Source organism: Syngnathus floridae, chromosome 22 (assembly GCF_059516105.1).
Source record: "Syngnathus floridae isolate MCC-2025c chromosome 22, RoL_Sflo_1.0, whole genome shotgun sequence".
Taxonomy (NCBI): Eukaryota; Metazoa; Chordata; class Actinopteri; order Syngnathiformes; family Syngnathidae; genus Syngnathus; species Syngnathus floridae.
Genome location: NC_142434.1, coordinates 651,456 through 678,866, shown reverse-complemented (window position 1 = coordinate 678,866; position 27,411 = coordinate 651,456). Strand labels below are relative to the sequence as shown.

Below are 27,411 nucleotides of genomic sequence, written 5' to 3'. Positions count from 1 at the left end.
TTCTTCTTCTTCTTCTTCTTGGCTCTTTCCGCTTTAGTCCAAAAGGCTTCTTCACGGCAAACTGTTGCCAGACCTTCTCTCGGGAAGTGAAGAAGCCTTTGGGACGGAAGCGTCCGGGCGGGCGCCGGCCGCCTTTGAGCCGGCCCTAGCCCATGGCCGTCACCATGCTGGACGGGTGGTGGGGGGCGAAGGAGGGGTGCATGGGCGTGGGGGTGCTGAGCATGTGGCCCGAGTGCGAGAAGGGCGGGAAGGAGGACATGTGGCGGGACAGGGCGGCCGGGCTGAAGGAGCTGCTCTTGTCCATCAGGCTCTTGGAGAAGTCGTCCATGCCGCCGTCCTGCAGGGATTTTTTGCTCTTCTTGGACTTGCTGGACATCTTGCGGTTGCGCGTCTGGATGCCTTCCTTCTTCATGGTCAGAGGTCGGTTGATCTGCTCTCCACACACCAGACAAAAGGAGGGCAGGTTAGTATGATGGCGGCCATCACGTTAGCATGAAGAGAAAAAAAGAAACGTTCTCGTGTGTGCGCTGAAAATCAAAGAAATGCTCCAATGGCTTTCCCGAGTAGCTTGCTTTTTCCAATGGAGTGTCTGGTTGGTGCCAGGAGGAAAGAAACGAGGGATGGGGTTGCGTCGGGGGGGGGCTGCCTGGCAGCCGCCGCCACCACGGGCCAAGTCCTCCTCGACCGCGTGGCTTTCTCGTCCCGGCTGCCATTCTGCAGTTTAGCCGGCAAGAAACGAGATGATGGAATTTGGGCTGTGGGCAGGATTACGGATGGGGGGGGGGTCTGCGGATGAGGCCGACTGGCTCCCTGATCTTTTCCGAGCGTTTCTTCTTCCCGGGGAAATGGGAGCAGGGATTTCTTTCTGGCTCTGGCGTCGGCCGCCAGAAATATTTTTTCGCTGACTCCGAAAGCGGAGCGGTCGCCGTGATTACTGCCGTGCCCCCTCGCCAACCCCCCCCCATCCCCCACTACCGCCGCAACCATGATGTGCTTTCACAGGCTGACACGTGACTCGGGTTTGAATGACTTATTTCTGCTTCCCCGGTGGACCGGACCTCAGCTCTTGGACGGCATCCAATCGGTCGACCCGGTTAACTTCTTAGCGAGAAATTACCCCCCCTCCCAAAAAAAGAATCGACTGGTCGCCAGGCGATGCCAGATGACCGATACGCAACTGACGTTAATGCAGCTGTTAACAATTCCAATCAATGCTAATTGCCGTTAGCCAGTCAATGGCGTTTCACATGAGATGATAGCATTTCACCATTGAGTGAATTCTTCCCACGAGCAAACGATTTAGCGGCACCTGGTTGGCACTTCATGATTATGATTGTCGCCCGATTTGATGGAAATTGACGGCTTTTTGCGGCCAGCGACTCCCCGGGGGATGTGCGGAGATGACGAGGGAATAATATGCCGGTCAGATAGAGGGAAGGGAAAAAATTAATGGGATTTTAATTAAGCGCCTTCTTTAATATTTGCAAGCGCTGGGATTTACGGCGGCTGCCAATAAAATCATTAATTCACTTTATCAGCCGCAGCTCTGCAGGGACAATTAGCGCTCGGGGACGTGAGGGGAAAACAAAGATGGGGGACGGGAGGAAGGTGACTCCTGGGTGTTAACTTTGCGGCCAGAGCCAACGTGCATTTTGTTTTGGGTGAACTTACATTGTGCAGCTTGAAGTAGAGTCCGCAGGCGTTGCAGACGGGGTCGCCGTTGGCGTTGCGCCTCCACAACGTGGTGGTGGTCGTCTGGCAGTTGGCGCACGACGTACCCGCGCGCCTGGCCGCCGACTGCACGCATGCGGGCGCAAACACACACACACACACACACAGGCCACCGTGAGTGGGCACGTCGACATCGAAACATGTTTCCATCCCCCCCCCAGGCCCGGCCCGACGTTTGAAACCAAGACAGGGGGAGGAATGGGGAGGGAACACGCAAACAGGAGCAGATGGAAGCGCGCCGCTTGGCAGGGAGGGGAGGGGAGGGGAGGGGGCTAAAAGTAGCACAAGTACAGAAGAAGCATTTCCTAAAAGTGGAGATAAAAGCGCAGCCTTGACACGCTGCAGCCAGTCAATCTGATTAAATGTCCTCCTCCAAAAAAAAAAAAAAAAAGGTGGGGGTCACATTTGGATGCAAGTGCTTATTTTAGTGAGGTGCATGTGGATGGATTTAGCTCCTTGACATTGATGTTCTAATCTCTGCACTCCCCCTCTAAAAATAATCGATCGGCAGTCAGGTGAGCGAGCGCGAAGGCCCGCGCCGCGTCTTCTCCTTTTGCATCCAAATGCGGCCAACCCACTTTTTTTTTTTTTAGCAGAACCGCTCGGAAAACAGGCGCAGCAGTTCCAGCTTGCACAACTCTTATCTCACATCCTGCACACTTTTCCTGCTCTTGGGCGCTAGCTACCTAATGTAGACATATACATGTAGGGGGGGGTGGGGGCCTCGAAGCTATAAACTCAAATCGAGGGTGTCCAACGTCGACGTCAAGCGGCCCAAAATTTAGCCTGGAAAATGGACCAGGCTGTGAGCTACAAATCCAGGCGTCGTGACCTTTTGTCGACATGCTCTGAAACTAGGGTGGAATTTATTTGTAAATGTAAATATTATTTGAATGATTGAAATTGTTGAGAAGCAAATTGTCATGCGAGACATTTTTGGTTTGGATGATTTCCTTTCCGTGTGGCCAAAAATGATTTTTTTTTTTTCTCTTTCTGAATTCTTCCAGTGCTCTTATGTTCACAACAAAGGCCGATTGTCAAAACGCCAGTTGAGCTGCACTTGACAATATTGCCTTTGACTTTTTTCCCCTGCGCTCTTTTTCATTTCTTCATGTAATCTTTTTGCACTGTATTATAACGTTTGGACACCCCTAATATTCAAACATTTGATTTAGAATGCAGGCCTGCACGACAGTGGCAAGAAGGACCAACGACATGACTGTAGCGGCCGTTGCTTGATTTTTTTTTTGGGTCCCAAATCATCACGGTGATAATAATAATAATAATAATAATAATAATAACAGTGCAGTTTTTTTAGGATCTTAAAGCAGAGACCTGCACTTGTCGAGTCAATTTCCTGCAGCTAATAGGCCTACTTCTTCCTGGAGAGGGAAACAGACAGAGACAGACAGAGAGGAAGAGAGGGAGAGAGAGAGGGAGAGAGAGACGCAGATGTCATCAAGAGGGGCCTTGGTGGCGCGTGCACGTACCAGCCGCCGCTTGGGCTTGATGAGGGGCCGGTTCTGGCCGTTCATCTTGTGGTACAGGCCGCAGGCGTTACACAGATAGTGGCCCGTACCGTCCCGCCGCCATAACGGGGTCGACGTGGCGCCGCAGTTCACGCACTCCCGGCCCTCTGCGCGCACGCGTGCGGGACCCACAAAAAAAAAAAAAAAAAAACACACACACGCACACAAACGCCACGGGTCAATTGCGCGCGCAACAACACTTGATCTCAAAAGGCAAACAGGACATGCAGCACAGCACTTCTGTGAAAAGCAGCGGCACTAAATTGCACTTGATTTTTTTTTTTTTTTTTGGTCACATCGGAAAAATACGCGCAACTCCTCGAACGCGTAGTGAAATATTAATCTGTGTAAAAATAGAATTGTCGCTTCGCAGCATGAATTAAAATGGGATCCAGCGTGTGCACGTGAAGCGAAAGCTTTAGGGCGCGCGCGCGCGCTGACGTCGTTAATTTAACACTTTAGCCAATCTCTCTTTTTCGCTTCTATTATTGTGCAATCGAATCAACGTCAAATTTGCCCGCTTTTGCACACATGGCAACAAAAAGTGTTATTAGCAGGAGGACGACATCTTTAAATGCACATGATCCCGCCCCATTAATAATAATCCCAATGATATGCATCGACTAATCCATCCGATTTTAATCTCATTACCAAAGTCAAATGAATGCGGCGCCGATCTGCTTAGACGATGACGCGTTTGGTGCAATTGTTGCGTTTGGCGTGCACCCGTGCGCGCGCGTGCGTGCGTGCGTTTGTGTGAGATGCAGCAAGAGTGAGAAGCGAGGGAATGTGAGGCCTACCTGAACACGACCTTGTTTTTGGTCTTGTTTTGGAACCATAAGTAGAAGAGGACCCACCTATCAGGCTACTTGGTGGGAAGAGGCCTGGCCCGTAATCGGGGACATAAGGTGGTGGGTAAGTGGCGATGGGGTGGTGGGCCGCCGCCGTCGTCGAGGGGCCCGGCCCCAGCGCCGCCGCAGCCGCCGCTGCTGCCGCCGCCGCCGCCGCCACCCCGCGCCCGTGCGCCGTCTCCAGTTTCATGCTGTCGCCCAGCGTCACCTGGTACTTGACGCACTCTTTGTCCTCCGGGCGCGGGCCGCCGCCGCCGCCGCCCCCGCCCGAACCCGGCGTGGACAGGCCCGGGTCCGGGGACACGTCCTTTGGCGGGGTGGGCGGGAATGTGAACAAGTGCGGACTGGAGTGGCCGCCGGACAGCGACGACGACGACGACGATGACGAGGAGGTGGACGAGGTCGGCGGGTAGACGGAGAGGGCGCCCGGGGAGCCGTGGTGGTGGTGATGGTGGTGATGGTGGTGCAGCGGGTTCTTGGGGAAGGGACTCAGGTTCCACGGGGACGCGCCGTGGTGCGCACCGATGCCTTTGCCGCCCGCGGCCTCCAGCCACGGCAGCGAGCCGTGCAGCAACGACGGTCGGCACACTTGGCTGCCTGCGTGCGTGCGCGCGTGGTTGCGTGCGGGAGACACGAGAACGCAGCCGTCAGCAAAGAAAAGCGCAGCGCGAGGGCGCACATGCAGGCAGGCTGGCTGGCAGGCAGGCAGGCAGGCAGGCCACCTTTTGTCTTCCGCGCACCGAATTCTGATGTATTTTGTCGTTTGTCTGTCCTCAATAATTCCGCGCCGCACCTCGTATTTTCTAGTCAAGTGAGCACGAACGTGACAATACACATGAAATGTTGCTCATCGATTTTTTTTTAAACTGGGCTCAATAAACGCACGAAATGCTGCTTTCTTACCTCCTTGGATTTTTCTAGCGCAAATACGTTACGAACCACCAACTTTGCCCAAAAACAAATCATTTATTTTAAGTGCGACTTGAAAAAAAATCATAAACACGTTGTTCATTTTAGTTGTTACAAGAAGAAAACAAAACGTTCTCTTGGCGGTCCAAGAAGTGCAAAATGTATACAATTTAGAAAAATTCCTAGAAAACTTTTTCAGTTTTTTTCGCTCTCTCATCAAATATTGTAAAGGTTCCTAAATTTTTGACAGAGCCTCTTTTCATTTGACGTCTCATGTACGTGCCTTCTTAGTTGACGTCTTTTAAAAATACAATTTTGAGCAGGCTGCAATTAAGTCCGCTTGAAATGAACACTATAAATAAGTGCGCAGAGCGATTAGAAGGATTTCCTCCCTTCAAAAAACTTCACTTTGACACCCAAAATAATTAACAGACACGAGATTTTTTTTCCATTGTAAAAAACAAATCGAGGTGCACATTGTGCAACCTCCAGAGCAGCTCCGATGCTTGTCAAGGGGCAAGTTTCGAAATGTAGCCAATTTCCCAAGCGGCAATATATTTATTATTCGTGCAGCTGAATTTTACTTTCCGTTTTTCTCGCCGCTGTGCGTGTGTGTGCGCGCTCGCTCGCTCGCTCGCTCGCGTACTTACTGTGCGGTGGCGGTGGGTACCTCTGCACGGCCCGCACCGAGTTGCCGTAGTAGGGAGAGACGTGATTGCCCTGGGCGTCGATATTAAAGAGTACATCCACATCGTCGGCCAGCGGGTACTGCGCCGCGTCCATGTAGGAGTGGCCCAGGCCCGGATGGTGCCCGCCGGGGTGCTGCTCGTTCAGCACGGCCGGGTGCGGGTGGCTCATCCAGCGGGGCTGCTCCGCGCTCACTTCCATGGCGCCGCCGCTGCCGCCGCCGCTTCTCTTCCCTCGCCTCCTTCTTTTGCAAAAGTTCTCGCTTGGTGCGGCGTTAACAACAAGCAAACAATCCCGTTTTGTGTCTCCGGCACCTGCGTCCGTTTAAATCCACAAGCGTCCCACCTGCGCACATAGACAGAGGCGGTTAACGTCCCGCCCGACACGCACGGAACGAGGCCATACGTCCAACATGGAGAAGGCGCGCGGGGAGATCCTCAAGTGGGCCGCAAACGAGGCAGTCTCGAGCTGCTCTTTTTGTTTTGGAATTATAATGATTATTTTTTTTTCGGACGAGTACGTTTCGTTTAGCTACTGTTTGAGTCTTCCGACGAAGAGGTGACGAGGTGACGTGCACTCAACAGGTTCGCGTGCCTAAAAGTGACCGGAACGCACCCAAGCGGCGTGTTGCACCCACTCGGGCCACCCTCCCTCCCCCCCTTTCTCGCTCTCTCTCTCTCTCTCTCTTTCTCTGTGCCCGCCCCCCTCCCTCCCTCCCTCCCTCCAGCTCTCTCTCTCTCTCTCTTACACTGAAGGCATTCTTTCCGGGTGGCGCCAGGCGGCTCAGTGCAGCAGACAGCTGCGGCGCGACGCAACTTAAGGAGGGTCCGCGCGCGCATGCATGCACGGGTGGGGAGGCAGCCCCCAGAAAAGTGGGCAGGGCTTCTCCTAATTGAATTGGAGACTTTGGAGTGTCATTTGAGATGAACATGAGCGGGAGAAACAACAAGGAAAAAGGCAGCCCGTGCGTAAAAGTCAAGTGGCGGTGGTGACGGCGGCGATGGCGCATGCGCGTTGGCCCGCCGATGCGTCCTCTCGCGGTCATGTGACTGCTCAAAGCCGCTGGGCCCCGCGTGCCCGCGCAGAGCCATCAAGTTCAAGCAGGGCCGCGCGAGTACGCGCAAGGCAGCTGCACACCAAAGAGGCGAAACTCATCCTGCAAAATGAGTCCAGTTTCCTTGCCAAGGTTTCATTTTGGCAGCCTTTCATTGAAATAATGGCGCCGTGTGCTCTTTGTCCATCCTCCACCTCAAATCTGCTTTCTGAGCATCCCAAACGCAAAACAACACAGAGAAAGAAGACAGGAGCGAGTCACGTGGCGTGGCCGTCGTTTACGACAAATGTTGTTCACACTCAAATTTGAAAAAAGAAATAATGATCATGTTTTTGTCTTTAAGACGACAAAGAATCAAATGTCACATTTCAAATTCGCCTTTAAATTAAACGTATTTATGTGAACATGTTTCCTTCCAATAAATACTTCCTCGCCGAGTGTCCAACAAGCAAACAAATACAAATAAATACGTGGTTGTGTCACTGACGGTGGCATCGATCGGAAATATGTCAACAAGAAGGATTTAGTCCAAATGAGTTTTTAATTTTTTTCTAAATATCCTATTTTTGACTGAAATCATGCTATCATAGTTTGAAAATTTTGCACGAAAATACTCCCCCAAAAATTAAAAAACAAAATGCAACCATACATCAACAGTAAATTTAAAAGAATTCATCCGTTAAATTGTTACATTGGTCTAAACGAACGACGAATACAAATGAACACATCACAGAAAATGGAAACACACACTCACAATTGTTATTTTGTGTGTGCATCTCTGTGAGAATTTAGCCGTGACGTCACATCAGTCCCGGAAGTGAGGGGAGAGGCAATCCTGAAAATATTCCGATATGATGAAGCAGCAATCACGTGACTGATCGCTTGCATTACTGTTGCCCTGCGGGCGTGACGTCACATTTAACGCTCAGAATATCATCATCAGAAAAGGCGGCAGTAGTAATCCGGACTACTAATCTGGATTATATCACACACAAACACACACGCACACGTTAATATTATGAATTTTGCACCCTTTGTGTTAAAAATTGGACCGACCCAGGAACAATTTGTTGGGTTGTTTTGTACAAAGCAAAAAAAAATTAAGAGTGTAATCATCCTTGTTTTATTTTTGTTTTAATCTGACGTTTGCTTCATTTTCTAACATTTGCGTGTGTAACAATTTAAGACTCGAGTGCAACGTTGGCAGCATGGGATGAAACGTTGGCAATAAAGTGAAAAGACATACACGCGCGCGCCGGCCCGCACGATATATTTCGGATCTTTTTTTGTGTATTGAACAATAAAAAGGTAGATCAAATGTAAATGACGTCACTAGTCATTTAAACATCGCATTTCGTTATGTTCAATTTGTTTTGGAGCACAAATTGTGTCATTTAGAATTGGCGCGCGATTTAAATTATTTCCAAATGCACGCAGCCTCGTTCAATCGAAAATTGAAAGCATGCAAAATAAAATAAAAGCCGAGTGTGAACACGAAGAGACAAAAACATTTCAAGACATCCAAGAAAAACAAGCAAGGGACTGCTTTCTTTTTTTTCCCCTCGAATGATTTAGAAAACATTTCATTTTCAGCAATTTCACAAAAACATCAGACCCGCGGGCACGCGCAAAAACGAGATGCACAACGACGTTTCATAAAGAAGCTGCGTGGGGTGCGGGCGTTTTTTTTTTTTTTTTTTTAATTGACGCTGTCAAAAGGGCACAAAGAGTGCACGAACGGACGCGCAGAGCAGAGCAGAGCAGACAAGATGCAGCAGCCGCAGCAGCTCACACAAAATGGACGCATGCAGCCAGAGCAGGTAAGGAAGCGCCAACAATGCAAATAAACTCATAAATAAATCAACACAAAAATAAAGACAAAACTACACGAATAAATGAGCCCCGCATCAAATTCCTCAAATGGAAGAAGGTTGGAATTTTGCATCCACGTTGCAATTTGCCGCACGTCACGACCTCATACGTCATTAGCGACCTCGCTCCGATTCCACAACACGCAGCATTCATTAGCCATCATTTCACATTGCAACATTTCACGAGTTGAAAAAGTGGACGAGCCATAAAGGATCGACGCGTGCGTGCGTGCGTGCGCGCGCGCGGAGGGGGGCAGTAAAAGAATGATGCATGACGTCATGGCCTTTATGAGCATGTGAAATATGAATTGCCGGAATATTGACTGACCTGCTCCGCTCGGATGAGACGCGCGAGTGACCCGCCGATGCGCGCGCAACTCACAGAATAGAAGGAAAGAGAGAGAGCGAGAGAGAGAAAGAGAGGCGCGTGCCCGTCCGTGCGCGAGCAGAGGGGGCACGCACGCGCTTCCGGGTTTCAGCGCGTCGATATTTCTGCTTTGCATCGATTTCTGCTTGTATCCACATCATTTTCCCTCGGTTTCTTCCTTTTATTATTTTATCTTCCTCGTTTTAACATTTAATCCATTTTTTCCCATTTCCATGCTTATTTTGTATTGTTATTTTTATTTCGTATTTTCATTCCACTCTCCTGCCAGTTTTCCTTTTCCTATTTTAATCATTTGTTTTGAATATTGGATTTATCCCTTTTTCCTTTCATTTCTATTTCTCATACTCATGTTTCTTATTTGATCAGTTATTTAGAAAGTTTTAGTTATTTAGTTATTTATTTAGATATTTACCATACCATTTTGTCATTCTTCAATTTTTTTACGTCAACAGTTTTTTTTCCTTCCTGTCATTTTTCACTTGTTTCTATTTAATTGTTCTCCGTGTTCCATCTCAATCTTTTTCCTGTTTGCTGCCTGCGAGTGAAGCGCGCGCGTCTTGGCGGACAGGCGAAATAAAAGTGAAAATGATGATGGGGGACGTCGGGGTTAGGCTGGGGGTGTCACTGCTGATTGGAGCAAACAAGCAAACAAAACCCGTGACGTCACAGCCGCAGACGCAAGCGCTTTGCAACGGACTGTTGAGTCATTTGGAGAGTTGCTGAGTGAGCTTTTGGATCCCCCAAATCGAGCAAATGTCCCATTTGAATGAACTTGGGGTTTCGAGGGGCAGTATGACGTCACCAAAGGACATTTCCCCCCCTCCAAAAAAATCACGACATTCTATAAAGATAACATTTTCGCGCATATTCTATTGTTGCGAGTGCTTGCGCAGCGTTTCAAAAATATTCGGGGTAACATAGGCCAATTAGGTAAGAATTTTAAATGACAATAAAATAATAATAAGCATCAATTGATGGGGGTGGAAAGCTTTCGTGTTGTTAACATCCCCCCCATATAGAAGCTCAAGTCGACTCATTCTATAGTTTAAAACCAGATTTAACATTTTGGCCTTCAGTGGTTCCCTTTGGATGGATTCGAATCTCTGTGGGGAGGGTGGTGACGTCACTGCCAACGCTTTTGCACGTGCATGGGGCAAATTTGACATGCACGTTGAATTGTTTTGTTTTTTATCGGGCGAGAAATACGCGCACAAGTGTGCGTGCGTGTTTCGTGCTTTTTTCCGTGCACGTCAGGACCGAAAAAGAAAAGTCAATGAAGCCTAAAGTGGAGTCAAGTGACGAAGTGGCTCCTCCTTTCTCCTTTTTCATTCATGCGCCCTTCGTTGCACGCGCGAGGCCTCTAATCTGAGTTTTAATTTTTCATTTGCGGAATTAAGCATCGCAGGTTGCAAAATCGGATGACTAAATAACACCGGCGAGCACGCGCAGTGGCGCGCACGAGTTTTCATGAATAAAGGGCTTATTTTGGGAAGGGAGGGGGGGGCATTAAAGGAAAGCACATCACACTTGACTCGTAAAAACGATTAATTTCAGGGGAGGCTGCGTTATTCGCACACAGAAATCATGTCCATCAAGACATGAATTATTATTCGAATTAATGAAACACAAATAATGATCTATACTCACGCAGTAGAACAAAGACTGGGAATTAATGGAAATAACTAAATAATAACAAATTCGTTCGACAAAAATAAAACGAAATATTTTATCATAGAAGAATGATGGAGACAATCAAATAAAATGACATATGCAGATTATGATAAATACCTTAAATTAAAATAATTGGAATTCAATGACATGCAATAATTGATAAATACATATAAATGAAATAATTGGGGGAAAGACTAATACATTCACTATTATCATCATTATTATTATTATTATTATTATTATTATTAAAGTATATGAAACACGATTAAATAACACAATATAAACATTAAATTAAGATAATAAATAACTGAAATTTAATAACATGTCTGTATAAATTCGTCTACTAACAATAAATATATTATTTAGAAAAATGATTATGGAATCAGGATAACGCAGAAATAAAAATGAAAGCAATTCCATTGATAATGATGTAGAGACATTTAAGAAATGTTAAATATCATCATAATACAAATCAAGAAGGTAGGGATAAGTGTCCAACACCTTCCTCTTTTGTTTATTCAAAAAATAGCTCATATATTTTCCGCGTGACTCTAACCCGAATCTCGCCATTTTGTTTTTCAGCGTATTTATTTGTCAATTCGGTGTGAACGTGATGGCGACAATTAGGCGCGCGCACGCCGCGCTTCTCTGTTGAGCGCGCGCAGGCGCGGAGGCGCGCGCATGCAGGCAAGCAAGCAAGCAGACAGACAGACAGGCAAGGCAGGCAAGCAGGGCCGTCTGCAGGAAAGAAAGACGTGGCCAAAAGGGCCCGCGGGCTTTCTAATGATTGCCAAGAAGAAGCGGCAGCAATCGTTATCTGGGCCGTGCACACGATGCGCTTGTTTTGATTGCATCTAAAAATGCATCACAATGAGCCTGCACGCCACGCGCGCGTGCACTGCCAAGGCCGTCCCGCGTGGGGCCCACCAATGCTTTTTAGCGGCTTTAATTGCCAAAAGAGGGGGGAGAGAGGGGGGGGGGATCTGATAAAGGGAAGGAGGAGGAGGAGGGGGGGGGGCGTCTAATCTCTCCCGCCAGTCTTGCAGCGCGTAATTAGTGTGTCAATTTCAACCTGAAATTAACTGCATCGACCTGCCATCTCGCACCAGCCATTTGGATCATCATTTAGTTCGCATCGTTCATCAAGCCCCCAAAATATGCAACACCCCCACCTTCACTCATCAGCCTCTTAACATTCATCTCTTATTCCTCCATTATGACTCACAGCTTTTTGTATCCTGGCAACCATCAGATGGGTATCACGTCCAAATAAGGGGGGGGGGGGGGTCCATGTCAAACAAACAACCCCCCCATGATAATCCAGGAGTGGGTGGCCCCAAGTAGCAGGCGAGAAAATCCTCATCTCTGATGTCGATAAATAAAATAAAAAAAAAAGACAATAATAGGGCTAATACTGGCGCCTTCCGTTAGGCAAGATTTTGCAACAGCAGCAAACACAAACAACATTTCATGCGCTGCGCCATTTACTTGGCGATGGATGACACATCATCAAGTCCTGAAGTTGCTGCATATGCAAAACTTCAAGCTGCATGCTGAGGCAAGATTTGTCGAGTTTGCATCAATTAGATTTGTGTCGTCGAGTTGCTTCGCGGTTTTACGATCACACGGCAGGTGGAAAGTGAGGTCAAAGGTGAGCCGAGGGGGAGGTGGCCAGGGCAAAATTGCCTCCTGGTTCATCTTGGGCGTGCGAACGAACTGACTGGTTGGTTTCCAAGATTCAGAGGAGAACTTGCGGATGGCGAGCGAGCGAGCGAGCGGCTGGCTTGTCGTGCTCTTGCAGAAAGGCGACTTTTGATTGACAGCCCGTCGGCGGGATCACGTTTAATCCGCGCCTCTCCGCAGCCTGTCGGGAACTCATTTCTCCACCGCGAGATGGGGGACTCAGATGGTTGCCACGGCGACAGAGATAGCGCTGAGCCATTTCCATGTTTCTGGCCAAGGGGGAGGGGCGGCGCCGGTGGGCGGCGCCGCCGCCGCAAAGGTCACGCGGCGTGTCCTCTGCCACGCAGCTGACCACCAAAAACCAGGGCAGAGTCGGAAGCAGCAAAAAAAAAAAAGATCCAAAACAAGTTGACGATGAAAGCATTTTGTTGTTCTTATTTTTCTTTGAGGGTGTTTTTTTTTTTTTCTTTTTTCCAGGTAAGGAGGGTTGCCACAAAGCAGGCGCACTCCGCCGGTCTGCGTGCGTGTGATAAACACGAGCCGAAGGACGCCCGGCCGGCCGGGCGAGCGAGCGAGCTAACGGGGCTAATGATGCTAACGGGCTATCTCGGCGCCGCACATTGCGCAGCCTCGCAGGGAATATTCAAATATCGGAAACTTGTCCCAATGTTCCAAGCGCCCTCAGATGCCGGCGACAAGCCGAGCAGGCGAGGATGACTTTGCATCAAATTACAAAACACAAAAAAAGAAATTGACTTCCTTGCTAACTTTGGTCACGAATGACATTTCCCCAGGGAGCTTTAAAAATTGCAGAGAGTAAAAGAAAAAAAAAGCTGCCAGAGAAGTAGAAGCAGACGCAAGTTAAAGACAGAAAAATCAACCTGAGCGGAGAAAATATTTCAATTCCAGCCCGCTGCCCCGAGAGCGGCTGCATGGCTGCATGGCTGCACGGCTCCATGGCGCTGGCCGGCTTCCTTGCAAGCAAAACAACAGCTGCAAGATGAAAATCCTCCACGTTAGCAACATGCTAACTGCTTGGGATGGGAAATAAAACATTGGCTTCTTTGCGGCGGGTTCGCCCTGGCCCGCTTTAGCGTACAGACCTAGCGTGTGTCTCTACTTTTGAAGCTCCTCAACCCACTCGGACGGTTTCCCTGCAAACGAGGGGCCTTAGCGGAGGTGCTTGGCGTATTTACAGGAAGCTCCTCCATCATTGTGGCACCGGGGCAACACCTGCCGCCACAGGTAAGGCGTGTGTGTGAATGAAATGGGAAGGGGGGGGTGGTCTGGCGTCACTCAGCGCTTTTGAAGGAAGCTTCTTTCGGTGAAGGAATCAAACGCTTCCTGCCTTTCAAGTCCTCCCTCATGCAGGTGAAGGCAGGCGGCATCCGGGACCAAGCCGGCGAGTCCAAACACGGAGCTTTGCCCCCAATGCCACCTCCGCTGGCTGGCTGAGAAAATACCGCCAAAGCAAAACACGGCGCTTCTGGGCTTTTCGCTTCTGCTGGAGAACGGAAGACTCGTCGACTTCAAAGCCATCCGTCCATCAAGGAGGAAAAGTTGACAATGCAGATATGATGACAAGCACATGAGCTTTTTTGTTCAAGCTTCTCCCGGGGCCGTAACGGACACCGCGCCGGCGGTGGGGGGCCACGAGCCGAGCGGCCCGCTGCGAGGGGCTCGTTCCGCCGCCGGTCAGCGGGTTAAGTGGCGTGCAAACACTGCAGCCATTCACGTGGCGGGAGGGGGGGTCCGGTCTCTCACATATGGATGGACGGACGGACGGGGGTAGCTGGGCCACACAAGCCAAAGTTGAACTTGGCTTTTAATGTTCCTCCTTCGGAACTGTCCTCGATGACTTCCCAACCCAAAGAGGTGGCGGTCGCGCGCGGCGACTTTGCCATCTCCGAGCGAGCGAGCGCGTCCGTCACGCCGACCGACCCAGAAAGAGACGGACGGCGGTCGGTCCCGGCGGAGGACGGCGTCGGCCGGGCTCCATCTGGGCGCATGTGCGTTTGTGTCTTTGTGCCGCCTGGCTTTTGTCTCCCGCCTGATCGCCTCTAATGCCGCAGCACTAATTGTTTAACACAGAAACACATCTTTTCTCCCTTTAATGTTTTTGTCGCCATTGTCAGCCGAGCATTGATGACAAAACCTTTGCGGATTTGGCGTCCCGCCCCCTCCTCCCCCAGCCAAAGAAAGGCACAAAAAAACGTCAACATCAGCAGAAAAAGCAGCGATGTCTGGCAACTTGCATCATTTCGCCAAACAAACAGTGTGAAAAGGGTGTTAGCCGGCCTATTAGCATATACACACAAAAGGCCCGTGTGTGCGCGCCCGTCTCGGAAATAAAAGGAAAACACACGCGCGCGCCAAAAAAAAAGCGCCACTCGTTACTCTCCGCTAGCCGTGACGGAGGTTTCTCAAAGAGATAAGGCGGCGGGTAAACATGTGATCGCGGCAGATCCAATCAGCTCAAACAAAGGCGATATGCAACGGAGACGGCCAGAAAGGATGCGCAGGCAGGCGAAGGCGCAGGCGCAGGCAGGCGCACAATCACGGGCGTCTGGAGGTACGGCGGCGGCGGCGGCGGCAAAAGTGGAGGAGCGCTGGGCTCTTATCATTTGCATCATAATGCCAACGTGCTATACGCGCTAAGCGCTTGACAAAGTGCCTTACCTTCAAGAAATGTGTCACCGTTGTCGCCGCCGCCGCCGCCGCTTTTCATCGCCTTTTTCCGTAGGAGGCGGAACGAGGCCGACGCCGCGCGCGCAGGTGCGCAAACAAACGCCGCCATCCATCTATCCATCCATCCATCCACCCATCCGTCCGCTCGCTCCACTTTACTTTCTTTGCTCGGAGTTTGCTGGAACGTTTGCTGCAAAACAGAAATGACATTAAACACAAACCTGCTGCAAGTCCAAACTCAACTTGCAAAATGGATACGTGACGTCATTTTGCGTTCCAGAAGTTGTCTTTCTGTAACCAAAAGAAAAGTTCTGTTGCATTTTCTCCATTTGTCTTTTTGTTGCTAGCATTGCGCTAACGACGCTGAATAACACTTTGCCCTTTTTCCTATCATGCTTTAATTAGCCGATTCGTTCCACTTTTACGTGACGTTTCTGCCTACAAATATTGTTTTTGCCGCACTTGTCCTGTTGCCAAGGTTACCACAACGACTGATTCATCCCAACCAATGGTATTTCTTCTTTTTTTACGAGCCGTCTAGCTGACAGGAATAAAGTTTATTGTGATTATTATTATTATCATTCTGGAGGCATGAAACATTGGAGGACACATCCAATGACACCCCCCTTTCCACCTTCCTCCCCAGGAGGCCTCTGTGCATCCCAGATAAGACCTCCTCACAGGGGGACAGGAGGAGGTGGGTGGGAGGGAGGATTCGCGGGGGGTGGCTGGGGGTGCTCCAGGGTCACCACAATGGCCCGCTCACGATAGCGCTATCAGCTTATGCTAATCAGCAGCTAAGTGTTTTCAGGCCGCTCCCCGTCTACTTAACCTGCGCCGGATCACCAGGAGCTCCTCGTTCTCCTTCACAGAAAAGAGGAAGTGGACGCTCTGGTTGGGAGGGGGGGAGGGGGGTGTTCTAAATTGATTAATAGCGTCGCAAATTGATGTTAAGAACCATCGGCTGCACTTTTTGGGGGGGCCTTTGAGCTATTGTTCCAGTCAGAACGGGCAGCCTTTTGTTAGCCTAGTGCGTGGCGCGCCACCTCTGCCAGATAAAGAACAAGACGTGGCGGCGACCTTAACCGTCTTTTCTGATAAACTCACGGCACCAACGGGAGATTTAGATTGAAGAAGAAAAAAAAAAAAAAAAAGCTTTTCTGTCAAATGATGATTCTATCAAATATGACAAGAGTCTCTCTCCGCTTGCACCAGCAAATTCAATTTAAATGCACGTTTACAAGGTGGGGAAAATGATGCTTTTTCTGGGGGGGGGGGGGGGGGGGGGGGGGGGAAAACAATGATTAGCATTGCTAATGTTTTTTTTGCTTAGCAGTACACGAAGCGGTGAGTTTGCCCAAGTTCCAAAAGTGACTTTTGCTGCACCAAAGTGGTCGGCGAAGACGCTCCGAGTGGGCAAACACGCTTTGTTTGGACGGCGTATCTGCCTGGGTCGCCTTCTTCTCGTCTGTTTGGATAGCCAATGCGACCACAGCGAGGTGAGGCGAGGCGAGGCGGGGCGGGGGAGAAAGGGAGGGGGGAGGGGGAGGGGGGCGTGAGGTGCACAGATAGTGCCGGCGCATTGTGGTCCGGCGGGAAATGTATTATGGACGGATTTGTCCACTTGTATGTAAAAGCGCACGTCCTTTCACCTGAACTCATGGAAGGTGCGTGGTAAGCCCCTTACACGCCGCAACTCCAGCCAGTCAGCCAGCCAGCCAGCCAAAGGCGGCGCCTAATCTTTGCCGATTCAGCTCCGTCCTCGCGTAGCGCTCGGCCCGGTCGCTGATAAGGCCTGTTTTTTTTTATTTTTTATTTTCCTCCTTGCAGAGCAGCCTAGCAAAAAATTAAAGTGATCAAGAGATTTAGAATTCACTTGGCTGCATGGGACGACGCACAGATTGAGAAGAAAAAAAAAAATCTGAAATCAAGTCTTGCTAGCAAGGACGTAGCGCACTGGCAAAAGACAATGAGTCTTTTTTGGCTCCGCCCACAAAGACAAGCAGAAAAGCTTTGCAAAGACGTCAAAGTTTTTCTGAGGACGAGGACCAGGTGAAGGACTATGAGAGATTAGCGGGCGCGATAGAGATAACGCCCCTGATTTCCTTGTTCTTTTTTCCAAGACGACAAGTCTGCGAGATGCCTTTTTGGCGGGAACATCCCGCGTGGGCTGGCGAGCGCTTAATCTGCCTTGACGCCATCTACCTTGGAATAAAGACGCTGTCAGGCCGGCCACCGCCAGGGAGGACCGCCACGCCCGCAGCCGACAAGATGGGGAACGGCAAAAACAAAAAAAGGCGCATAAATATGGAGATATTAGAGCGGATTAAAGAAAAAAAACACATGTCCTTTCTACAACTTTTTGCTGGGGTTTTGCGTTCAGTCCTCATCCAAATGTCTTGGTTGTGTGGACGCATATCAGAGGATTCCTCTCACCAGATAAAAAAAAAAACAGCACCTGGGCCAAGATATGCCAGGCTAATCTGCAACACTTATCACGCCGCTAATATGAAGGTTTTCCCAAAGCCTCCAGGAACACACAAAGCCGTCCGCCCGCCAAAATGTGCCAGCCCAAGATACCGAGCGCACGCACACACACTTTCACTTATGCAGAAGTCCGCGCGCACATGTGATCTACATGCACGTAAGCACACTCACACATAGGATTGCCTTACCTGGATAAACAAAGGTTGAATTTAGAAAAAAGTCCAATCACACAAAACATGACAGAGATGCTCCCACCTGCGTCCATTGAGGCAGGCCGGCGATGGCGGCGATGGCGGCGATGACGGCGGCGGCGGTGGCGGGCGGTGCGCATTGTAAATAGTCTAATCTATATGGTAATGGCCTTGTCGGCGACACGGCGAGAACGGCCGCCAGATAACATTGTGACTGGAGGCCTTCCATGGTAATTGTTATCAAAGGTTATTTGGGATGACACGCTCGCTCCTCCTGATTGGCCGCCGCGCTTATTTACGATATGAATTATGATAACCGTCGTCGCGGCAACGGCCGGGCCGGTCGACCGGCCGGCCGGCAGATACGATAAATTGCTATCGTTAATCACGCCGCTTTGCTCCGGCCCGAATATTACTGCGCCTTTTTATTTAAGAATGCGGATTTGTCATCCGTCCGCCCACCAAAGCGCCATTTCACGCGGTGACATTTTCATTTGGGGAACCTCGTTTGCGTTCTTGAATCCCGCCCGCCCGACATTTAACTTCTCAAGGGTCTCGTCCCACTTGTTGCCTTCAAAAATCCGTCCGCTCGCGTCTCCTAGCATCCACCAGCGTGCATTAGCATCCACTAGGCCTGCGCTACTTTCCGTTAGCCTGTCAAGCACCTTTCACATTATACGTTAGCATGGAGCTAGCGGACGCTTTGCGGCTCTCATCTATAAAGTAGGTCCGGATGACACGCCCACTCGCGCAACTTTAGGCCGACTTGTGCGGCAGCTTTGAATAATTGTGCCACAATATGAGTCGGCCGCGATTAATTGCCTGAGATAAGGATTGCCTCGCACTCCGCTCGACGCCTCAGCTTCCGTAATTCGGGCCAGAAAGAGACGGAGAGAAACTATTTAAGTGACCCTGTCATCTCGGAGCGGCGCCGTGGCGCTCCTAATTACTGCACAATAACAAACGCGCAGCTCATTTAGCTGTGACGAGCGGCTGCAATCAGCACTTCTATGAATAACTTAACGGCGGGGGGGGGGGGGGGTCATATTTACACTCGCATTAGCCCAAGACAATACGCCTCACCTCCAGATTACAGCGCATTCAGGTGATGGAAACAAAACCACCAATGACACACACACTTCCCTAATCTAGTGTCCAGCGATTGTGTGTATCTGTGTGTGTTCTTGTTTACACGTTAAACATGGACCCATACATACGTACATCGGATGTTTTGCGCTAAACATATAAAAGTCTTCATGGTGTTACATTAAAATGTCTCACACATGTACGCACGCACATACACACACACACACACACAGCAAGACTGGTGTGTCAGAGGGCCACGCGGGAAGCAAAGAAAAGAGGAAAGTAGGATGAAGACGGCGCCGCCGATGACGAGGAGGGGCACCTGGTGCGCACTTGACACCGAGCTAATGGCCAATCCGGAATTGATAGCGTAATTTACGAGGGTGCCCGAAGGCCCCGCCGCCTTTGAAGCGCTCCCAAATGTCGACTCAATTATTCCTTAAATGAAAAAGAGACAGAATTCAATTTGAGCGTTTCATATGGGAGATAATCGGCAACATTTCATGATAGGCGGGTCGCAGAAGAAGAAGAAAAAAAAGTCATTTGAGGAAGGCCCGGCTCCTTTTTTCTTTTTCATTCTAGGCGGGGAGAAACGTTGTTGATGGTTACATCAGCGTTTCTGCGCCAGCCATTATGACGGCGGCGGAAGCGGAATCAATTTGGCACAATAATAGTCTTCATCAGCGACGCTAATGATGTACGACTTCACCTGCGCCCGCCCGTGTGTGCCTACGCGCCATTCATTCCTCGCTCACGTCGCCGTGCGAATAAAGCGCTCGCCGTGTTCGGCGCTCCTCGCTCCAACGGCCTTGGAATCAAACGCACCCGCTCGCCGCTTCTTCATTGTATGTCGACAGCCTGACCGAAGTGGGCGTGAAGACTTTCAAGAGCGACAATATGCTACTTTTCAATACGTGGGGCCGGCCGGCCGGCGGGCGGGCGGGCGGGCGGGTGTTCAACTCCGGGCCTGCGGGATGGCGCTTGACTTTTTGTCCTTTCTTTACGGCCTACTCTCCCGTCTGGGAGCTGCTAGACGGAGCGTAAAAAAAAAAAAGGTCCACGAGCAGCCTTGATGGGATTTGTGCATCTCCGGGGGCGTTCTCCCCGGCGCGCTACCGAGCCCGGGCGACATTCCTTCACAGGTTCACTGGCAATGCTCAAGTGGTCGCCTCTTAACGGCCCCCTAATCACTCACGGACGTAATCGCCGGCCGCTTTGAAGCGATAGACAATTTGCTCCGAGTCCGCCGTGTAACACGAGCGCCTGGTTGCCGCCGCTGCCGCCGCCAGACAGATGGCAAGATAGCCCGGAGAAGCTGGCGGGCTAAGTCGGGGCGACCCAGAGGTTGCGTGGGGGCCTTTTTAACACCATAGGTGCTAAACAAAACAACTTTGTTGACAAGCAGCATGAACGATGACGTGGACGGAGGTCTGCTCCGCCGCCGCCGCCGCCGCCGCCACAACACGCGTGGACTGGCACGTACGCAACCTATGTGTTTATTGTTTACGCTGCTGCGGGTGGCGCCAGGCCCTGGAAAAACACTTTTAGCTCCGTGTGTGCGTATGTGTGTGTGTGTGTGTGTGTGTGTGTGTGTGTGCGGTTTTGTAATCGCTATCAGACGCCCTCATCGCTACTTGGGGAAATGGGACGGGGGTGATGTGGGGTGGGGGGTAAAAGGTATGTTATTCCACACAGGGGGAAAGAAGGGACACTGTGGACAAAAGTATTGGGACAAAGCTCTTGAACCTGGCTGCTCAACAATGAGCAGTTTTGGCCCTCGGCGCTTCGCTATTGACCTCAAGGCTCAACCCCGAGCCCCCTTGAATAGCGCAGGTTGCACCTTGTGTCTTACTACCAACATTTGGATTCTTAGAACGCAAACGGGGGGGAAGAAAATGCCATGTTGCGGCAGCGCCGGCTTATCTTGTTTACACATAGGCACTTTTTCAAAGGCAAACCGTTTTCTGATAAGAATCGTCCATGCGGACACAAATGGATGCATATTAGAAGGATGCCATTAAAGTGCCCCCCCCTCGTGGAGTGCCACCCCTTCCTCGTCCTCCTTCGCCGGGAAAACCCTGTCGATGATGTGCACTGGCAATCGACCGTACGCATATGGCGCCTTAGCGCTACTTTTAGCACCTCACTCGACACTCGAGCAGCACCTGAGAGCCACAAGCGGTCACCGGGGTGGCGCACGTTGCGACCCATTTCAGGAGCGGTTGCGGCACTCGATTGCCGAGGGTGGCAGGTTAGTGACGCCTGAGGTCGCCAAAGGTCACCAAAGTATCAGCTGAGGAGTCAATGCGGCAGCGTTTGAAGCAACAATTTGAGTGCTTTGTCAACTGGCGGTGTTGCCGCTCGGTGTCGTGTGTCCTAATGGGCCAGGCTTTGGTGCATTAAAGGGGCCAAGCAACACAGCGAGCCTGCCGCCCCCTCCTTGATGGGTCACGACCCCAGCCAGAGTGTCACCGAGGTCATGGGGTCGGGTCAGGTCAGGCTAACGTTATTGCCGTTTATTTGTCTAATTTTCCGTCAAATGCCGCCGTCTGCCTCTGATCAAGATGAGCGGATTACTCCAGTTGGGGGGGGGGCAAAGCGCTGGGAAAAAAAGCCGACTGCTTCAAATTAGTCTGTAAAAATAATCCCGCGCGGCCATTTTGACCTGTTGTTAAAAGTCAAATACGCCGGCCGCATTCAGGCCAAGGTCGCAGACAGTCAGGGGAATTCGTGCCTTCGTCTACAAGCGGCCCAGAAAATAAACTCGCCTTTATTGCACTACAATGAAGAACAAATTTTGCCGTGCCGTTTTAAAAGCCACCATTTGAGGTGTGGGGGCTGATGGAGGCCCTCATGTGCAGGCGAGGACAAAACCTCCAGATGACTTTTTGCCCGCTCGACGCAACAATACACCTAATTTGCGGTGTGTGTGTGTGCGAGCCCAAACAGCGCGGCGCCAGAAGTCTGCGCTTCCCTTGAGAACGTAACGGCTGAGTGGCATCGGAAAGACTAGCCGGCCGGGAGGGAGAGAGGGAGGGGCTCGGCTTGGAAGGAAAACGGGGGGGGGGGGGGGGGGGGCTGCAGGTAAAAGCTTACAGGTGAGGCGCAGGGGAGGCCAAGAGAGTGTGTATGCGTGTGTTTGGTCTACAGTACTGTCCTCCCTGACATGAAAACAAGATGTGAGCCGGTACGCGCAAAGTTCACCCGCGCCCCCCCCCCCCCAAAAAGAACAACTTCCTGTAATCTTCACCGGTCAAAAGAGAACAAGCCAGGACTTTTGATGTCGTCCATGAAAATGGGAAGCGCTCGCGCACTGAATTCCCTACTCGCTGTTCCCACTGTGCCGCCGCCATCCCGCTGTGCCAAATTTCGGCTTTTAATCTGCATAGAATGGGGGGGGGGGGATGAGATTTCTGCTACACTCGGCGCAATCTAAACACCGGTGAAACCTCTTGACCAACTCTACATCAAGCCAGGCCTAAGAAAATAAAAAAGTCCACTGTAGATGGGGAAAATATAATGTCATTCAAAATGAATTGATGAAAAGTCTATTTTCCAGCCATCTGGGCCAGGCCAAGACTGGATGGAAGATTGCGCCAGAGCGAGTTTTTCCCGCAGGCTGCGACTCCCATGACAGCGTCGCGGCCAATCCCACGCAAGCTTATTAGCAGACTAAAAATAGCAGCGCCATCATGTCAACAGGTTGGTTGGCCCTCGTTAGGACGCATAATCGCCTTATTTACATTCGCTTTCCGCCCCCGCGTCGGAAGCCATTAGGATGGCAGACGGACGGACGGACGGACGGACGCCCGCCCTCCCAATCGGCCGCGAGGGGAAACGCTCCCGTGGGTCGCGTGGGAACCGGAGCCCCGAGGGGGCGCTCGTGTCAACAAACAGGAAGGACAAAAGAAGAAAGGACACTCGCTTGTCTCACGTGCGCGTGCACAGACATTCTTACATTCAATAATACAAGAGCGCGCGCGCCTCTGTGTGTGTGTGTGTGTGTGTGTGTGTGTGTGTGTGTGTGTGCAGCAAAAGCAGATAAGCGAGCGGTATGATGAAATATGAGGCAACCAAACAAGATCTCTGATCAAAACAAACATGCTGGATCTACAGCAACACACGCACGCGCGCGTGCGTGCGTGCACATATAATGTTCACCGACCGAATTTCAGCAAACGAAAAGCTATCTTGTGCTCCTTTTTCCGTACATGCACTCTTCCTTCCTCTCTCCCTTTTTTCCTACATTTCCTCCATCCTTCCTTCCTGCATCCTTTCATCCACCTTTCCCCTTTCTTTGCTCCCGGAAAGAAACTTCTGGACACGCCCACCCGCCAACAACTCATCAGATAGGAGGCTAACTATGCGCCCCCCCCCCCCCCCCCCCCCCTCTCGACACACACAGATAACAAGTGCGTGTGCGCGGCCAAGAAGGAAAGTCCAAATATGTTTTTTCCGGATGGGCAGCGCAATCGTCGCGGGGGGAGAGGGGGTCTCCGCCGCTGCACACCAGCGATTGCCACGGCGGCCTCCACCTCCACCTCGGCTGACAGATTATTCATATCGACGCCGTGAGGTTCCGCAAAGCAATTACGTGGCGTCACACTCCGTCAACTTTGGGAATGACACGCCGCCGCAAAGGTGGCGAAAAGAGCAAGCCGCTTCTGACTGCATGTACGCCAATGTTGACGGCCATCATTCGTTCCTGTTATCACAAAGATTTCAAAGGGTTAATAAAGTTGTGTTGCGAATAATTCACTTTTTGAGTTTCCAATTGAGTTCGTGAATGGAGGTTCCACTAAACAGGCAATTTAGATCTGCGCGCTTGTAGTACCGCGCTGTGCCACAACATGCCAGGGCAGCACTGAGCTCGACTCAAGTCAACGCAGCGTGATTAACGAAAAGAAGCATCCATGCTAACTTACATTAGCCTGTCTAGAGCGTTTCGAATGACATGTTAGCTTAAAGTTAACAGACTATACGATAATTAATTTGCCTTTGTTTACTTTGTAGATGTGTGTGTATTTGCACTCAAGTAGTTCTTTAAAGAATGAAGTAAAACACGTGAAGAGCCAAATTACTGAAAGTGAACACTTATATTTATTTTAAAGCTGAATTAAGGCAACAAGTATCATTTTGGGTGTATTTGGGACTTTTCCAGGGTCCCTACCTTCACTCATAATTTGTTTTTGTTTGTTCTTTCTGAGCATGAAACGAGCCATTCAGAGCCAAATCATTGTGATCACTTTTGCGGCCGGGCCTTTTCAACACACGTTTTGTCCCAACGCGGCGGCTGTTTGATGGCCGCAGCGATACGTCAGAAAGTCAGCAAGGCCTCACGCCAAACGTTGACAGACATCAGTGCAACAACAACAGGGCATAAATAGACTGAAACTCTGTGACGTCATGGCAAAAGCCGATCTCATGCACGCAGCCGATTGTCCCACCATCCGCTGCGACCGGGTTAGCTTTAAGCCCACGTTTGAGCCGGGCCTTTAGTCCAGCTTGGCTGCACACGTCTTCACACACACACACGTTCGCTAACGGCCGGGTAAACATACGAACGCCACTGGCAGACATGCGGCCGGCCGCATCTCCGCCAATACGCGCTGGCTAATTGAATGCGGGAGGTCAAAGGTGGCCGTCTTTATGCCGCTCGGTGGAGGCCATGAATATCTTAGCTTGACTGCACGAACGCTGGGAAAAGTCCAGGAAGAAAAAGTTGCTTGAATATTTACGAGCACCAAAGTTGAGCCTGGGGCGCCGCCGTGGCAGAATCTTTCAATTGGAGCTTGTTCACACGCGGTCAAACATTTTTGCAGCTTTTGCGTGTCGCCATCTTAGCGCTCGCGTTCACGTGCCGCCTGAAGGTGTGCGTCACCGGCACAACCATGGCCACAGCACACAAAGCATCAAAATGCGCATCTGACTGATGTGAAAACACATTTCTTTTCATTTCATCGCCCGCCATCCACTCATTTTCTTCTCGCCTCTGATCCGTGACAATGTGCAAACCAAGGTGAAAAATGTCGGATTTAATGGCTTTTCCCTTTTTTTTTTCTTCTTTCTCATTTTCTAGGGCCTCCAGGAACACCGCGGCTCTGCTGCACACAGCTCAATGTTAGCGTGCCCGTGTGTTTATTTCATCATGTATGTAATTTTTTTTGGGAGGGGATGGGGGTATGGACACACACACACTCTTCTTATCTGCAGGATAGAAAAGGAAATGAAAGGCTAGCAAAAGGATGCTAAAGGAAAGGAAAGGAGGGCAGCGAAGGAAATGAAGTGAGAATATGGGAAAGGAAGGTCAACAAAAAGGGAAAAATAAAAGAGAAAAAGAATCAAAAGTAGCCGAAGGTCGCTGCGGGTTCCTTCGACTAGCGTAGCATTAGCGGCTGTTGCCGTGGCGGCGGTGCGGGTGCGGCTATTTGCAGGCAGACAAACAGGAAGCTTGTTTGTGTATTTCCTCTGTGGCGGCCGGCTCCCTGGCGTAGTGTGTTTTGGGGACAAGTAAACAAACAACGGGCACCATTAGCCTGCTCGCTGCGACCCAGCGCGGGTTCCAGTAGGGGGCGTTCCACCACGAGCACAAAGAGCACCCGGACGAGTGGGCCAACAGCGCCGCCCGGCCCCCGCCGGTGCCACTGCAGGGCCTCCCTCCTCCTCCTCCTCCTTCCTGACATGGCTGCCGCTCGCTCGCTCGCTCACTCGGGGAAGAAAAATGCTTCTTTTTTTTTTTTGCGAGGGGATGTGGCGTTAATTCAGCGATCAAAATGAGCGAAGGCGCGACACACCAGCCAGGCAATCAAAGACTCGCCTCGTCGCTCCAAACACTTAATGGACTCCACACAGCAAAATCCAACTAATTACAATTTGTCCTTTCTTTTTTTGTCCTTTTCATAAGACTTGCTTTTAATTCCCAGCACGTGCGCGTGCGTGCATGCGTGCGTGTCTCATTTAAATAAGCGCCAGCGCGGGTTCTCCCGCCCAAATATGCTACTAGTGTCATAACAATGAGAAGTGGCGGCCCGCGGCGACTATTTAAAAGATCGTTTGAAAAAAAGGCCTGATCTGTAATTCAGAGCGGATCCGCTATCAGACGCCGCCGCCGCGCGCGCTTGTCATTGGCGTCTCTAATCTCCCGCACGCCCGACAAACACGCCGGCTGCTGCTGCTGCTGGCGGCGGCGGCGAGACGCCGACGACCAAGAAGAAGAAGAGGGATTTTTAAGACATTTCTTTATTTTATTTTCATTTTCCTCACCAGTGTATCCGACACCTATCATAGCATCAATCCCCCAAAAGGATTGGAGAGCAATTGCGCTTTTTGGAGAGCTATGAGCATGTGATCGCATGCGGCTAGAAGGACGGACGTGAACGTGGCTCAGAAGGAAATGCTCGCCGTTTTTCCCAACGCAGAGGAGAGAAGTGATGGCAGGTTATCAGAAAGTGACATGCGGGAAGCGCCGGAGCCGCGATGGGATGACAAAAGAGGGCGGCAAAGCACTACTTTTGTCTCAATGAAACTCCTCAATTCACTTTGTTCCTTGGTAGCAGAATGCGGCCGTCTGACTACAAAAACGGAACAACTGAGTTTGTCAGCAAATCACAAACATTTCAGCAGGGTACAGCAACATTGAGCAATATGCGCTCCAATTATGATTTGCCTTCACACACGTACACACACACACACACACTGGGTTTTGGTTACACGTGTGGTTTGGACAGGAAGAGGTTGGGGGCTACCACGCTCAGCGGGACACTGACGCTGGACCATACTCACAGAACCCCCCCACGCACACACACTTCAAAGCGTGGCTGTAAAGCTTGGGTGACATTCATCCATCCAGCATGGGTCGGGGGGCAACCAGCATCTATCATAGAGCCACAACCAGCGCAACCCGACACTTGACTGGCAGCGCAACACACACCCACACACACTAAAGCCAAGATTCTGTCAATGAGTCAATTCATAATGCACACAAAATGTTTTCCCTTCCAACCAGTTTGAGGTCCACTACGGCACGCTGGTTCTCAGCCTGGCTGCATTCCGCAAAACCATTTGCAAGACATTTCGTGCTTGTTTGAGCTTCTATTCACGTGTGTGCATCAAGATGGAGGTGGTCCCAGCTCATCAACAAAGCGCAATCAATAAGACCATTGGGGCCAATGGCAAAACAGAAAATGGCGGAAAGACACAATATATATGATGACAAAGCGCAACATCACATGATTTGGAAAAAATGATGCACAAGGAAAAGAGTGGGACTCAACTCACCCGCAAAGCAGACTTGAACTTGTCAGCTTTTGAGACTCGATCCACGAAATGAAAAACACATCAAAGCACTCATTATATTGACTTTTTGTGCTATTAAGTAAAATCATAATACAAAAAATAATCGCTTACCTTTGGAAAGAAATACGTTAAGTTGATTAACAAAAGCAGGTACGGGCGTGACGTGGAATATGTACACGACTGCTTTAAACCACATCAACGGAGCGCTTTTTCTTTCTTTCTTTTTTTATTTTTTTTTTAATGTAAACGTGCTGCGCAACCACGCAGAAATTTCCAATAGGCCAAATAGA

General features: G+C 50.4%; 1 protein-coding gene across 6 annotated transcripts; it reads right to left on the bottom strand.

Annotated features, from left to right (window-relative positions):
- Positions 1–27,151, bottom strand: gata3 (GATA binding protein 3). 6 transcript variants are annotated; one of them, XM_088367539.1, is made up of 7 exons: positions 27,104–27,151; positions 15,054–15,252; positions 5,671–6,052; positions 4,061–4,708; positions 3,222–3,367; positions 1,672–1,797; positions 1–430 (listed from the first exon to the last, which is right to left on the bottom strand). In XM_088367539.1, the coding sequence occupies exons 3-7, from the start codon at positions 5,906–5,908 to the stop codon at positions 146–148; spliced, it is 1,443 nt and encodes a 480-aa protein (XP_088223665.1). In that variant the 5' UTR covers positions 5,909–6,052; positions 15,054–15,252; positions 27,104–27,151; the 3' UTR covers positions 1–145. The 6 variants fall into 6 exon arrangements, with proteins under 6 accessions (XP_088223665.1, XP_088223666.1, XP_088223668.1 ...); XM_088367540.1 differs by lacking the exons at positions 15,054–15,252; positions 27,104–27,151 and adding an exon at positions 8,961–9,003; XM_088367542.1 differs by lacking the exons at positions 3,222–3,367; positions 15,054–15,252; positions 27,104–27,151 and adding an exon at positions 3,067–3,113 and having other exon boundaries at positions 5,671–6,366.
- Between the last annotated feature and the right edge of the window lie 260 nt (positions 27,152–27,411).

What these genes read in the sequence shown, in the direction of transcription:
- gata3 (XM_088367539.1), bottom strand. Translation starts at nt 5,908, where the DNA reads ATGGAAGTGAGCGCGGAGCAGCCCCGCTGGATGAGCCACCCGCACCCG. An exon ending in GTACCCACCGCCACCGCACA is followed by an intron (nt 4,709 to 5,670) that starts GTAAGTACGCGA and finishes GCACGCACGCAG; the next exon opens with GCAGCCAAGTGTGCCGACCG. An exon ending in TCAAGCCCAAGCGGCGGCTG is followed by an intron (nt 1,798 to 3,221) that starts GTACGTGCACGC and finishes GCATGCGTGCAG; the next exon opens with TCGGCGGCCAGGCGCGCGGG.